The sequence below is a fragment of the Anomaloglossus baeobatrachus genome, chromosome 7 (genome assembly GCF_048569485.1).
Source record: "Anomaloglossus baeobatrachus isolate aAnoBae1 chromosome 7, aAnoBae1.hap1, whole genome shotgun sequence".
NCBI classification, from domain to species: domain Eukaryota; kingdom Metazoa; phylum Chordata; class Amphibia; order Anura; family Aromobatidae; genus Anomaloglossus; species Anomaloglossus baeobatrachus.
The window spans coordinates 282,978,223-282,993,870 of NC_134359.1; the positions used below are offsets into that span (position 1 = coordinate 282,978,223).

A 15,648-nucleotide genomic window follows, 5' to 3' on the forward strand; every position below is an offset into this window, starting at 1 on the left:
ATTGATAGGGGAAACCAGAGAAAGTGGCACTACTGCCCACACTGATAGGGGGAAACCGGAGAAAGTGGCACCGCTACCCACACTGATAGGGGGAAACCGGAGAAAGTGGCACCGCTGCCCACACTGATAGGGGGAAACCGGAGAAAGTGGCACCGCTGCCCACACTGATAGGGGGAAACCAGAGAAAGTGGCACTACTGCCCACACTGATCGGGGGAAACCAGAGAAAGTGGCACTGCTGCCCACACTGATGGGGGAAACCAGAGAAAGTGGCACTACTGCCCACACTGATAGGGGGGAAACCGGAGAAAGTGGCACCGCTGCCCACACTGATAGGGGGAAACCAGAGAAAGTGGCACCACTGCCCACACTGATAGGGGAAACCGGAGAAAGTGGCACTGCTGTCCACACTGATAGGGGAAACCGGAGAAAGTGGCACCGCTGCCCACACTGATAGGGGGAAACCAGAGAAAGTGGCACCACTGCCCACACTGATAGGGGAAACCGGAGAAAGTGGCACTGCTGTCCACACTGATAGGGGAAACCGGAGAAAGTGGCACCGCTGACCACACTGATAGGGGAAACCACAAAAAGTGGCACTGCTGCTCATACTGATAGGGGGAACCAGAGAAATTGGCACTGTTGCTCACACTGATAGGGGAAAGTAGAGAAAGTGGCACTGCTGCCCATACTGATAGGGGAACCAGAGAAAGTGGCACCGCTGCTCACACTGATAGGGGGAAACCAGAGAAAGTGGCACCGCTGCCCACACTGATAGGGGGAAACCGGAGAAAGTGGCACCACTGCTCACACTGATAGGGGGAAACCGGAGAAAGTGGCACTGCTGCCCACACTGATAGGGGTAAACCAGAGAAAGTGGCACCGCTGCCCACACTGATAGGGGGAAACCAGAGAAAGTGGCACCGCTGCCCACACTGATAGGGGAACCAGAGAAAGTGGCACTGCTGCCCATACTGATAGGGGAACCAGAGAAAGTGGCACCGCTGCTCACACTGATAGGGGGAAACCAGAGAAAGTGGCACCGCTGCCCATACTGATAGGGGAACCAGAGAAAGTGGCACTGCTGCTCACACTGATAGGGGAACCAGAGAAAGTGGCACCACTGCCCACACTGATGGGGGGAAACCAGAGAAAGTGGCACCGCTGCCCACACTGATAGGGGGGAAACCAGAGAAAGTGGCACCGCTGCCCACACTGATAGGGGAACCAGAGAAAGTGGCACTGCTGCCCATACTGATAGGGGAACCAGAGAAAGTGGCACCACTGCTCACACTGATAGGGGGAAACCAGAGAAAGTGGCACTGCTGCTCACACTGATAGGGGAAAGTAGAGAAAGTGGCACTGCTGCCCACACTGATAGGGGAACCAGAGAAAGTGGCACCGCTGCCCACACTGATGGGGGGAAACCAGAGAAAGTGGCACCGCTGCCCACACTGATAGGGGGAAACCAGAGAAACTGGCACCGCTGCTCACACTGATAGGGGGAAACCAGAGAAAGTGGCACCGCTGCCCACACTGATAGGGGGAACCATAGAAAGTGGCACTGCTGCCCATATTGATAGGGGAAACCGGAGAAAGTGGCACTACTACCCATACTGATAGGGGAACCAGAGAAAGTGGCACTGCTGCCCACACTGATAGGGGGACCAGAGAAAGTGGCACTGCTGCCCACACTGATAGGGGGACCAGAGAAAGTGGCACTGCTGCCCACACTGATAGGGGGACCAGAGAAAGTGGCACTGCTGCCCACACTGATAGGGGAAACCAGAGAAAGTGGCACCGCTGCCCACACTGATAGGGGAAACCAGAGAAAGTGGCACTACTACCCATACTGATAGGGGAACCAGAGAAAGTGGCACTGCTGCCCACACTAATAGGGGAACCAGAGAAAGTAGCACCGCTGCCCATACTGATAGGGGAACCAGAGAAAGTGGCACTGCTGCCCACACTGATAGGGGAAACCAGAGAAAGTGGCACTGCTGCCCACACTGATAGGGGAAACCAGAGAAAGTGGCACTGCTGCCCATACTGATAGGGGAACCAGAGAAAGTGGCACTGCTGCCCATATTGATAGGGGAAACCGGAGAAAGTGGCACTACTACCCATACTGATAGGGGAACCAGAGAAAGTGGCACTGCTGCCCACACTGATAGGGGGACCAGAGAAAGTGGCACTGCTGCCCACACTGATAGGGGGACCAGAGAAAGTGGCACTGCTGCCCACACTGATAGGGGGACCAGAGAAAGTGGCACTGCTGCCCACACTGATAGGGGAAACCAGAGAAAGTGGCACCGCTGCCCACACTGATAGGGGAAACCAGAGAAAGTGGCACTACTACCCATACTGATAGGGGAACCAGAGAAAGTGGCACTGCTGCCCACACTAATAGGGGAACCAGAGAAAGTAGCACCGCTGCCCATACTGATAGGGGAACCAGAGAAAGTGGCACTGCTGCCCACACTGATAGGGGAAACCAGAGAAAGTGGCACTGCTGCCCACACTGATAGGGGAAACCAGAGAAAGTGGCACTGCTGCCCATACTGATAGGGGAACCAGAGAAAGTGGCACTGCTGCCCACACTGATAGGGGAACCAGAGAAAGTGGCACTGCTGCCCATACTGATAGGGGAACCAGAGAAAGTGGCACTGCTGCCCATACTGATAGGGGAACCAGAGAAAGTGGCACTGCTGCCCACACTGATAGGGGAACCAGAGAAAGTGGCACTGCTGCCCATACTGATAGGGGAACCAGAGAAAGTGGCACCGCTGCTCACACTGATAGGGGAAACCAGAGAAAGTGGCACTGCTGCTCACATTGATAGGGGAAAGTAGAGAAAGTGGCACTGCTGCCCATACTGATAGGGGAAACCAGAGAAAGTGGCACTGCTGCTCACATTGATAGGGAAACCAGAGAAAGTGGCACCGGTGCTCATACTGATAGGGAAACCACAGAAAGTGGCACCGCTGCCCATACTGATAAGGGAAACTAGAGAAAGTGGCACTGCTGCCCACACTGATAGGGGAAACCAGAGAAAGTGGCACTGCTGCCCACACTGATGGGGGAACCACAGAAAGTGGCACTGCTGCCCACACTGATAAAGAAACCACTGATAGGGGAAACCACAGAAAGTGGCACTGCTGCCCATACTGACCAACTACATCCAGGCTGCTATTGCCTGTGGTATGGTGGCACTGTCTGTGATTGTCTGTGGTATGGCAGCACTGTCTGTGATTGTCTGTGGTATGGCGGCACTGTCCGTCTGTGATTGTCTGTGGTATGGCGGCACTGTCTGTGATTGTCTGTGGTATGGTGAAACTGTCTGTGATTGCCTGTGGTATGGCGGCACTGTCTGTGATTGCCTGTGGTATAGCAGCACTGTCTGTGATTGCCTGTGGTATAGCAGCACTGTCTGTGATTGCCTGTGGTATGGCGGCACTGTCTGTGGTTGCCTGTGGTATGGCGGCACTGTCTGTGGTTGCCTGTGGTATAGCAGCACTGTCTGTGATTGCCTGTGGTATGGCGGCACTGTCTGTGATTGCCTGTGGTATAGCAGCACTGTCTGTGATTGCCTGTGGTATGGCGGCACTGTCTGTGGTTGCCTGTGGTATAGCAGCACTGTCTGTGATTGTCTGTGGTATAGCACAACTGTCTGTGATTGTCTGTGGTATGGCGGCACTGTCTGTGGTTGCCTGTGGTATGGCGGCACTGTCTGTGATTGCCTGTGGTATGGTGGCACTGTCTGTGGTTGTCTGTGGTATGGCGGCATTGTCTGTGATTGCCTGTGGTATGGCGGCACTGTCTGTGGTTGTCTGTGGTATGGCGGCATTGTCTGTGATTGCCTGTGGTATGGCGGCATTGTCTGTGGTTGCCTGTGGTATAGCAGCACTGTCTGTGATTGTCTGTGGTATGGCGGCATTGTCTGTGGTTGCCTGTGGTATAGCAGCACTGTCTGTGATTGTCTGTGGTATGGCGGCATTGTCTGTGATTGTCTGTGGTATGGTGGCACTGTCTGTGGTTGCCTGTGGTATGGTGGCACTGTCTGTGATTGTCTGTGGTATGGCGGCATTGTCTGTGATTGTCTGTGGTATGGTGGCACTGTCTGTGGTTGCCTGTGGTATGGTGGCACTGTCTGTGATTGTCTGTGGTATGGTGGCACTGTCTGTGGTTGTCTGTGGTATGGCGGCATTGTCTGTGATTGCCTGTGGTATGGCGGCATTGTCTGTGGTTGCCTGTGGTATAGCAGCACTGTCTGTGATTGTCTGTGGTATGGTGGCACTGTCTGTGGTTGCCTGTGGTATGGCGGCACTGTCTGTGATTGTCTGTGGTATGGTGGCACTGTCTGTGGTTGTCTGTGGTATGGTGGCACTGTCTGTGGTTGCCTGTGGTATGGCGGCACTGTCTGTGGTTGCCTGTGGTATGGCGGCACTGTCTGTGATTGCCTGTGGTATGACGGCACTGTCTGTGATTGCCTGTGGTATGGCGGCACTGTCTGTGATTGCCTGTGGTATGGTGGCACTGTCTGTGATTGCCTGTGGTATGACGGCACTGTCTGTGATTGCCTGTGGTATGACGGCACTGTCTGTGATTGCCTGTGGTATGGCGGCACTGTCTGTGATTGCCTGTGGTATGGTGGCACTGTCTGTGATTGCCTGTGGTATGACGGCACTGTCTGTGATTGCCTGTGGTATGGCGGCACTGTCTGTGATTGCCTGTGGTATGGTGGCACTGTCTGTGATTGCCTGTGGTATGGTGGCACTGTCTGTGATTGCCTGTGGTATGACGGCACTGTCTGTGATTGCCTGTGGTATGACGGCACTGTCTGTGATTGCCTGTGGTATGGCGGCACTGTCTGTGATTGCCTGTGGTATGGTGGCACTGTCTGTGATTGCCTGTGGTATTGCGGCACTGTCTGTGATTGCCTGTGGTATTGCGGCACTGTATGAGGCTGGCAATGATATGGCGGTGCTTTATATGACAGTTATTGATAGGGAATCTGCCATTCTGTAGTTTACCCCTTTATGGGCACCCGGTGCTCTTGGTCTCGCGGTGCCCCCTGTGTGTGTCCAGGTTGGTTCTGGATCCAAATCTCTCCCTTTTGCCCGGAATACCCTGCAGATGTGACCCGGCCTCACTGTAAATGGCCGACAGATGCCATAGGATGCGATGGGTGGTCGAGATATCAGATGATGTTTGACCTGACACAATACAGACGTGTCGGCCGGCGGGAGGTCACAGGGACATGTGAGAGTCACACGTCTAGATGACACAGTCCTGTGGCAAACATCCCCCTGACCCCACCGACCCGGGGACACGTAACACACACGTGTACAACAGAGGGGCGACCTGAAGATTTGGTATTGCAAGAGGCAAAGTACGGACTACCCTATTTCACATTTTTAGGTAGTTTTTCCCATTATTTCAGCCCACATAATACTGCCATATAGAGCCAACATAAGGCTGATATATACAGTCTACGTAATACCACCATATAGTGTCATAATGATTTTTCTATATAGTGCTAAAATAATACTGCCTTATACAGCAAATATAATACCAAGATAAGCTATCAAAATAATACTGCCATATAGTGCAAACCTCATACTGCAATATAGTCAATATACAGTAGAGACCAAATGTTTGGACACACCTTCTCATTCAAAGAGTTTTCTTTATTTTCATGACTCTGAAAATTGTAGATTCACATTGAAGGCATCAAAACTGTGAATTAACACATGTGGAATGAAATACTTACCAAAAAAGTGTGAAACAGAAAATATGTCTTATATTCTAGGTTCTTCCAAGTAGCCACCTTTTGCTTTGATTACTGCTTTGCACACTCTTGGCATTCTCTTGATGAGCTTCAAGAGGTAGTCACCGGAAATGGTCTTCACTTCACAGGTGCGCCCTGTCAGGATTAATAAGTGGGATTTCTTGCCTTATAAATAGGCTTGGGACCATCAGTTGTGTTGAGCAGAAGTCTGGTGGATACACAGCTGATAGTCCTACTGAATAGACTGTTAGAATTTGTATTATGGCAAGAAAAAAGCAGCTAAGAAAAACGAGTGGACATCATTACTTTAAGAAATGAAGGTCAGTCAGTCCGAAAAATTGGGAAAACTTTGAAAGTGTCCCCAAGTGCAGTGGCAAAAACCATCAAACGCTACAAAGAAACTGACTCACATGAGAACCGCCCCAGGAAAGGAAGACCAAGAGTCACCTCTGCTGCGGAGGATAAGTTTATCCGAGTCACCAGCCTCAGAAATCGCAGGTTAACAGCAGCTCAAATTATAGAGACCAGGTCAATGCCACACAGAGTTCTAGCAGCAGACACATCTCTAGAATAACTATTAAGAGGAGACTTTGTGCAGCAGCCTTCATGGTAAAATAGCTGCTAGGAAACCACTGCTAAGGACAGGCAACAAGCAGAAGAGACTTGTTTGGGTAAAGAACACAAGGAATGGACATTAGACCAGTGGAAATCTGTGCTTTGGTCTGATGAGTCCAAATTTGAGATCTTTGGATCCAGCCACCATGTCTTTGTAGAAAAGGTGAACGGATAGACTCTACATGGCTGGTTCCCACCGTGAAGCATGGAGGAGGAGGTGTGATGGTGTGGGGGTGCTTTGCTGGTGACACTGTTGGGGATTTATTCAAAATTGAAGGCATACAGAACCAGCATGGCTACCACAGCATCTTGCAGCGGCGTGCTATTCCATCCGGTTTGCGTTTAGTTGGACCATCATTTATTTTTCAACAGGACAATGACCCTCAACACACCTCCAGGCTGTGTAAGGGATATTTGACTAAGAAGGAGAGTGATGGGGTGCTACGCCAGATGACCTGGCCTCCACAGTCACCAGACCTGAACCCAATCGAGATGGTTTGGGGTGAGCTGGACCGCAGAGTGAAGGCAAAAGGGCCAACAAGTGCTGAGCATCTCTGGGAACTCCTTCAAGACTGTTGGAAAACCATTTCCGGTGACTACCTCTTGAAGCTCATCAAGAGAATGCCAAGAGTGTGCAAAGCAGTAATCAAAGCAAAAGGTGGCTACTGTGAAGAACCTAGAATATAAGACATATTTTCAGTCGTTTCACACTTTTTTAAGTATTTCATTCCACATATTCATAGTTTGATGCCTTCAATGTGAATCTACAATTTTCAGAGTCATGAAAATAAAGAATACTCTTTGAATGACAAGGTGTGTCCAAACTTTTGGTCTGTACTGTAAGTCAATAGTTCCAACCCTATTCTGCCATACACAGCCAAAATAATACAAATGGAGCCAACATAATACTGCCATAAACAGCCCACATAATGCCACTGTATACTGCCAACACAATACTGCCATATGTGGTACAGCTTACATGTTACTGCCATGTAGTTCCATTATACCGTAGTTCTGTTATATGCAGACAAACTAATACCAAATGGAGCCAACAAAATACTACATATACAGCCCATATAATACCATCATATAATGTCAACATTATACTGCCATATACAGCCAACATAATACCAAAATGTGCCAATATAATACTGATACTACTAGATAGTGTCAACATAATACTGCCGTACACAGTATGCATAATACTGCAATATAGTGCCACATAACACCCTATGATGCCACCACAATACCGCCATACAGCTCACATTATACCACTGCAATATACAGCTTAAAATGTTACCGCTATATAGTCCCAACATATTGTTGCTATTTGTAGCACACATTATAATGGCATGTAGTCCCTAAACAATATTGTCATATATAATTCACAAAATACCCCTATGTAGTGCAAACATAATACTAAATCTGTACAGTTTGCATATTACCGCCATATGATGTCAACATAATACCGCCATATACAGCCAATTTATTATCCCCGTATAGTGTGAATAAATCTGCTATTTGTTTTTTCAAGGGGGCATCTAGTAAAACGTTTTCCTCCATCTGTGCCGGATATTTCGGTAACCTGCCTCCACTTCTAATATATCGGAGGCGTACACCTCTCTCTGCTATTACGGTGCAAAAATAAATTTTCCACCTCAGCCCCTGTACATAGGGCTGGGGTCAGAGGAGGTCCTGTGCACACGCAGCCTCCGCACGGAGCCGCATTTTACTCTGTATGGACCCTATGTGGTTTTAGGCTCTGGCAGCTGGAAGGAACCGATGGTGGAGAGCTAGAGCAGATTCCTCTGTTTTTGCTGCGTAATGATTATCTGTCCTCTCCCCCCATGAGACGAGTCTCTGCCACCCTCAGGACAAATCCTATAAACCCACATGAGACACACAGAGTAAATGGACAGCGAGGAGGGAGACTCCCTGTGTGGTGGCTGGTGAGGAGGGAGACTCCCTGTGTGGTGGCTGGTGAGGAGGGAGACTCCCTGTGCGGTGGCCGGTGAGGGGGGAGACTCCCTATGTGGTGGCCGGTGAGGGGGGAGACTCCCTGTGCGGTGCCGGTGAGGAGGGAGACTCCCTGTGCGGTGGCCGGTGAGGGGGGAGACTCCCTGTGCGGTGCCGGTGAGGAGGGAGACTCCCTGTGCGGTGGTGGTGAGGAAGGGAGACTCCCTGTGTGGTGGCCGGTGAGGAGGGACACTCCCTGTGCGGTGGTGGTGAGGAAGGGAGACTCCCTGTGTGGTGGCCGGTGAGGAGGGAGACTCCCTATGCGGTGGCCGGTGAGGAGGGAGACTCCCTGTGTGGTGGTGGTGAGGAGGGAGACTCCCTGTGTGGTGGCCGGTGAGGAGGGAGACTCCCTGTGTGGTGGCTGGTGAGGAGGGAGACTCCCTGTGCGGTGGCCGGTGAGGGGGGAGACTCCCTATGTGGTGGCCGGTGAGGGGGGAGACTCCCTGTGCGGTGCCGGTGAGGAGGGAGACTCCCTGTGCGGTGGCCGGTGAGGGGGGAGACTCCCTGTGCGGTGCCGGTGAGGAGGGAGACTCCCTGTGCGGTGGTGGTGAGGAAGGGAGACTCCCTGTGTGGTGGCCGGTGAGGAGGGACACTCCCTGTGCGGTGGTGGTGAGGAAGGGAGACTCCCTGTGTGGTGGCCGGTGAGGAGGGAGACTCCCTATGCGGTGGCCGGTGAGGAGGGAGACTCCCTGTGTGGTGGTGGTGAGGAGGGAGACTCCCTGTGTGGTGGCTGGTGAGGAGGGAGACTCCCTGTGTGGTGGCTGGTAAGGAGGGAGACTCCCTGTGCGGTGGCCGGTGAGGGGGGAGATTCCCTATGTGGTGGCTGGTGAGGGGGGAGACTTCCTGTGCGGTGCCGGTGAGGAGGGAGACTCCCTGTGCGGTGGCCTGTGAGGAGGGAGACTCTCTGTGTGGTGCCAGTGAGGAGGGAGACTCCCTGTGAGGTGGCCGGTGAGGAGGGAGACTCCCTGTGTGGTGGCCGGTGAGGAGGGAGACTCCCTGTGTGGTGCTGGTGAGGAGGGAGACTCCCTATGTGGTGGCCGGTGAGGAGGGAGACTCCCTGTGTGGTGGCCGGTGAGGAGGGAGACTCCTTATGCGGTGGCTGGTGAGGAGGTAGACTCCCTATGTGGTGGCCGGTGAGGAGGGAGACTCCCTGTGCGGTGGCCGGTGAGGAGGGAGACTCCCTGTGCGGTGGCCGATGAGGAGGGAGACTCCCTGTGTGGTGGCCAGTGAGGAAGAAGACTCCCTGTGTGGTGGCCAGTGAGGAGGGAGACTCACTCTGCAGTGGCCGGTGAGGAGGGACACTCCCTGTGCGGTGGTGGTGAGGAAGAGAGACTCCCTGTGTGGTGGCCAGTGAGGAAGAAGACTCCCTATGCGGTGGCCGGTGAGGAGGGAGACTCCCTCTGCAGTGGCCGGTGAGGAGGGACACTCCCTGTGCGGTGGTGGTGAGGAAGGGAGACTCCCTGTGTGGTGGCCGGTGAGGAGGGAGACTCCCTATGCGGTGGCCGGTGAGGAGGGAGACTCCCTGTGTGGTGGCTGGTGAGGAGGGAGACTTCCTGTGAGGTGGCCGGTGAGGAGGGAGACTCCCTGTGTGGTGGTGGTAAGGAGGAAGACTCCCTGTATGGTGGCCGGTGAGGGGGAAGACTCCCTGTACGGTGGCCGGTGAGGAGGGAGACTCCCTGTGAGGTGGCCGGTGAGGAGGGAGACTACCTGTGAGATGGCCGGTGAGGAGGGAGACTACCTGTGTGGTGGTGGTGAGGTGGGAAACTCCCTGTACGGTGGCCGGTGAGGAGGGAGACTACCTGTGAGGTGGCCGGTGAGGAGGGAGACTCCCTGTGTAGTGGTGGTGAGGAGGGAGACTCCCTGTGTGGTGGTGGTGAGGAGGGAGACTCCCTGTGTGGTGGTGGTAAGGAGGAAGACTCCCTGTATGGTGGCCGGTGAGGGGGAAGACTCCCTGTACGGTGGCCGGTGAGGAGGGAGACTCCCTGTGAGGTGGCCGGTGAGGAGGGAGACTCCCTGTGTAGTGGTGGTGAGGAGGGAGACTCCCTGTGTGGTGGTGGTGAGGAGGGAGACTCCCTGTGTAGTGGTGGTGAGGAGGGAGACTCCCTGTGTGGTGGTGGTGAGGAGGGAGACTTTCTGTACGGTGGCTGCCGTCTCAGAAAACAAACATGATTCCAAAAATCTTTTCGGAACCATCTACTATAAATGGTAACAAAAGCCGATCATGTGTGGGGCCATATAGGTCCCATCACCAGACCAAAGCCAAGGAGTAGCAGGCATGTACCCTGGGCTGCCACTAGCCAACACACTAGCCACATCCTGTGCTGAACTAAGGCGTCAGCTGCAGTGTTATATGTGCACTCTATGGCAATTTTATGTGCTCACTGTGTGGCACTATTATATAGATGCTAAAGGGCAGTATAACATGGACAATAGAGTACTGTTATGTGCTCACCGTATAGCATTATTATATAAATACTGAGTGGCGGCATAATATAGACTGGACTGTACTGTTATGTGCTCACTGTATAGGGCTATTATACAGATACTGAGTGGCGGTATAATATAGCTTGGACAGTACTGTTATGTGCTCACTGTATGGCACTATTATATAGATACTGAGTGGCGGTATAATATAGATTGGATGGTACTGTTATGTGCTCACTGTATAGCACTATTATACAGATACTGAGTGGCAGTATAATATAGATTGGATGGTACTGTTATGTGCTCACTGTATAGCACTATTATACAGATACTGAGTGGTGGTATAATATAGACTGGATGGTACTGTTATGTGCTCACTGTATGGCACTATTATATAGATACTGAGTGGTGGTATAATATAGACTGGATTGTACTGTTATGTGCTCACTGTATGGTACTATTATATAGATACTGAGTGGTGGTATAATATAGACTGGATGGTACTGTTATGTGCTCACTGTATGGCACTATTACATAGATACTGAGTGGTGGTATGATATAGACTGGATGGTACTGTTATGTGCTCACTGTATAGCACTATTATACAGATACTGAGTGGTGGTATAATATAGACTGGATTGTACTGTTATGTGCTCACTGTATGGTACTATTACATAGATACTGAGTGGTGGTATAATATAGACTGGATTGCAATGTTATGCGCTCACTGTATAGCATTATTATATAGTTAGAGAGGCTGTATAATATCGACTGGACAGTACTGTTATGTGCTCACTGTATGGCACTATTATATAGATAAGGAGTGACAGCTCCCACCAGATACTTTCAATCCACCCTTCTACCCCCGGCTATCCCTCGTCCTGAGCCACACATCTGGATTTCCATCTTTTTGCCTCTCTGGATTGTGCGATATGTTTTATTACTGATGGCACTATGATGGCGGCACTATACAGCGCTTACTACCCCATACTGCCGCTGGGTCTAATGATATTATTTGGGGACGGTAATATGGAGACAACAAATGGTAGTGCTATAAAGTCATTGAAAGTCAGTATTATGTGGGCACTGTATGGCAGTATTATTTAGTATATATGTTATCTAGGCGGTAAGCACTCCACTTTTTTATTTCTAAAACAGTATATTGATTGATTATTAGACAATCTGAGACACCAATAGGCGCTGCAGCCAATCTGTAGTCACTGACACTGGCATTAGTACCAGGCTGTCCTCTGCTGCCGTCCGGCTGTTGGTGCAGCCTACTGACACAGTGCAGAACAGTAAGCTGATCAAGAGATGGATCCATTCTCGCGCCCCGGAGCCGTAGGATAATTGCAGTATCCCACTTGGGTACTTTGGCTGCTTTCCTCTTTGTTATTTAAATTTGCTGCCGACGGCCACCGTGTGCGCAGGGCTTAGTTCACATTGTAGTTGAATTCTTCAATAAAATGGCGCCAGAGTCAGCGCGTGCGCATACCGCCAACTGCGCCGCCATTTTATTGAAGACACTGTGTCGGCGAATATCATCTGAAACAAATTGGTAACTGGTGATATTCACAGACTGAGTGTCTTCAATAAAGTTCCGTTCATGTCCCTACTGCTCTTATTAGTGCTTAGTTCAGAGGAGTTATTTCTTTGTTTGCGGTACTATATAAACTGGTCACATGATGTAATAAAGCAGAAACTTTCAGAACACCACAAAGCGTGTGCGCTGTATTGATTTCCCGGTCACTCGTAAAACAAATCTTATTAATTTGGAGTTCCAGAGGCATAGCAGGAATATATTTCGCTCACACAGTATACGACGCCAACTCTGGTGCCATTTTATTGAAGACACTGTGTCGGCGAATATCATCTGAAACAAACTGGTAACTGGTGATAGTCACAGACTCAGTGACTTCAATAAAGTTCCGTGCACGTCCCCACTGCTCTTATTAGTGCTTAGCTTAGAGGAGTTATTTCTTTGTTTGAGGTACTATATAAACTGGTCACATGATGTAATAAACCAGAAACTTTCAGAACACCATAAAGCAGTGTGTGCTGTATTGATTTCTCGAGCACTCGTGAAACAAATCTTATTAATTTGGAGTTCCAGAGGAATAGGAGTGTATTTCGCTCACACAATATATGCACACGCCAACTCTGGTGCCATTTTATTGAAGACACCATGTCGGCAAATATCATCTGAAACAAATTGGTAACTAGTGATATTCATACACTGAGTGTCTTCAATAAAGTTCTGTTCACGCCCTTACTGCTCTTATTAGAGCATAGTTCAGAGGAGTTATTTCTTTGTTTGAGGTACTATATAAACTGGTCCCATGATGTAATAAAGCAGAAACTTTCAGAACACCACAGAGCAGTGTGTGCTGTATTGATTTCCCGAGCACTCGTGAAACAAATCTTATTAATTTGGCATTCAAGAGGCAAAGCAGGAATATATTTTGCTCACACAGTATATGCACACGCCAACTCTGGTGCCATCTTATTGAAGGCACTGTATCGGCGAATATCATCTGAAGCAAACTGGTAACTGGTGAAAATTACAGACTCAGTGACTTCAATAAAGTTCCGTTCACGTCCCCACTGCTCTTATTAGTGCATAGTTCAGAGGAGTTATTTCTTTGCTTGAGGTACTATATAAACTGGTCACATGATGTAATAAAGCAGAAACTTTAAGAACACCACAAAGCAGTATGTGCTGTATTGATTTCTCGAGCACTCGTGAAACAAATCTTATTAATTTGGAGTTCCAGAGGAATAGGAGTGTATTTTGCTCACACAGTATATGCACACGCCAACTCTGGTGCCATTTTATTGAAGACACCATGTCGGCGAATATCATCTGAAACAAACTGGTAACTGGTGATAGTCACAGACTCAGTGACTTCAATAAAGTTCCATGCACGTCCCTACTGCTCTTATTAGTGCTTAGTTCAGAGGAGTTATTTCTTTGTTTGAGGTACTATATAAACTGGTCACATGATGTAATAAAGCAGAAACTTTCAGAACACCACAGAGCAGTGTGCGCTGTATTGATTTCCCGAACGCTTGTATGCAAGGTGTCGATTCGTATTGAATTGATGATGCCCTACAACTTTGTAATTCACTTTTTTTCTCTATCTCGTTCCATTTTCGAGATAAAAATGCTAACTCCATTGTTTTCCACCAGGTGGCGCTATAGGTGGTTTCATTGCGTAGCGCATGGCTACTTTACTATACCTAGACACCACTTCTATGCCTATAGCTGCCGCCGTTCTCATGTTAATGGCGGTGGACAGGATATGGGTGGATGCACTGTATAGTGAATATACACGAGAGACACACGTGTGGAACATGTCACCAATTTTCTAAGCAATATATATATATATATATATTTCTAAAGGTGCTATTCACATGAATCTTTCACCAGATGTCAGTAACAACCCATCCAATCCACACAGGCAAAGAAATCAAACCATAGATGTCCATAAATTAGGTTATGAGTAATAAGGAGAAATGACACAGGAAAAAAGTACTGAACACATGAACAAAAAGAGGTTTAAAAAGCCCTGGAAAGTCCTGACACCAGCAGAAATTGTGCTGTGTTGTGTTGTGATGCTCATAGTAGTGTGGCGGTGTGTGGCGGTGTGTTATGATGATGAAGATGCCCATAGTAGTGTAGCACAGTGTGGCAGTGTGTTATGATAATCATGTAGTGTGGCGGTGTGCTATGATGATGATGCTCATAGTAGTGTAGCGCAGTGTGGCGGTGTGTATGATGCTCATAGTAGTGTAGCGCAGTGTGGCGGTGTGCTATGATGATGATGCTCATAGTAGTGTAGCGCCGTGTAGCGGTGTGTTATCATGCTCATAATAGTGTAGCGCAGTGTGGCGGTGTGTATGATGCTCATAGTAGTGTAGCACAGTGTGGCGGTGTGTATGATGCTCATAGTAGTGTAGCGCAGTGTGGCGGTGTGTATGATGATCATAGTAGTGTAGCGCAGTGTGGCGGTGTGTATGATGCTCATAGTAGTGTAGCGCAGTGTGGCGGTGTGTATGATGCACATAGTAGTGTAGCGCAGTGTGGCGGTGTGTATGATGTTCATAGTAGTGTAGCACAGTGTGGCGGTGTGTATGATGCTCATAGTAGTGTAGTACAGTGTGGCGGTGTGTATGATGCTCATAGTAGTGTAGCGCAGTGTGGCGGTGTGTATGATGCTCATAGTAGTGTAGCGCAGTGTGGCGGTGTGTATGATGCTCATAGTAGTGTAGCGCAGTGTGGCGGTGTGTATGATGCTCATAGTAGTGTAGCGCAGTGTGGCGGTGTGTATGATGCTCATAGTAGTGTAGCACAGTGTGGCGGTGTGTATGATGCTCATAGTAGTGTAGCACAGTGTGGCGGTGTGTATGATGCTCATAGTAGTGTAGCGCAGTGTGGCGGTGTGTATGATGCTCATAGTAGTGTAGCGCAGTGTGGCGGTGTGTATGATGCTCATAGTAGTGTAGCGCAGTGTGGCGGTGTGTATGATGCTCATAGTAGTGTAGCGCAGTGTGGCGGTGTTTATGATGCTCATAGTAGTGTAGCGCAGTGTGGCGGTGTTTATGATGATCATAGTAGTGTAGCGCAGTGTGGCGGTGTGTATGATGCTCATAGTAGTGTAGCGCAGTGTGGCGGTGTGTATGATGCACATAGTAGTGTAGCGCAGTGTGGCGGTGTGTATGATGCTCATAGTAGTGTAGCACAGTGTGGCGGTGTGTATGATGCTCATAGTAGTGTAGTGCAGTGTGGCGGTGTGTATGATG

The 15,648-nt window shown here is 49.8% G+C and overlaps 1 protein-coding gene across 1 annotated transcript in view; it reads right to left on the reverse strand.

Moving 5' to 3' along the window:
- Positions 1-12,169, reverse strand: part of LOC142246738 (uncharacterized) — a 12,545-nt gene extending 376 nt beyond the window's left edge. Inside the window, exons 1-3 of the mRNA XM_075319790.1 lie at positions 12,085-12,169; positions 3,487-4,339; positions 3,350-3,429 (exon numbers count right to left, since the gene is read on the reverse strand). Of these exons, the coding sequence (XP_075175905.1) occupies positions 3,350-3,429; positions 3,487-4,339; positions 12,085-12,169 (1,018 nt within the window). The remainder of the gene's footprint in view (positions 1-3,349; positions 3,430-3,486; positions 4,340-12,084) is intronic.
- Positions 12,170-15,648: the final 3,479 nt, after the last annotated feature.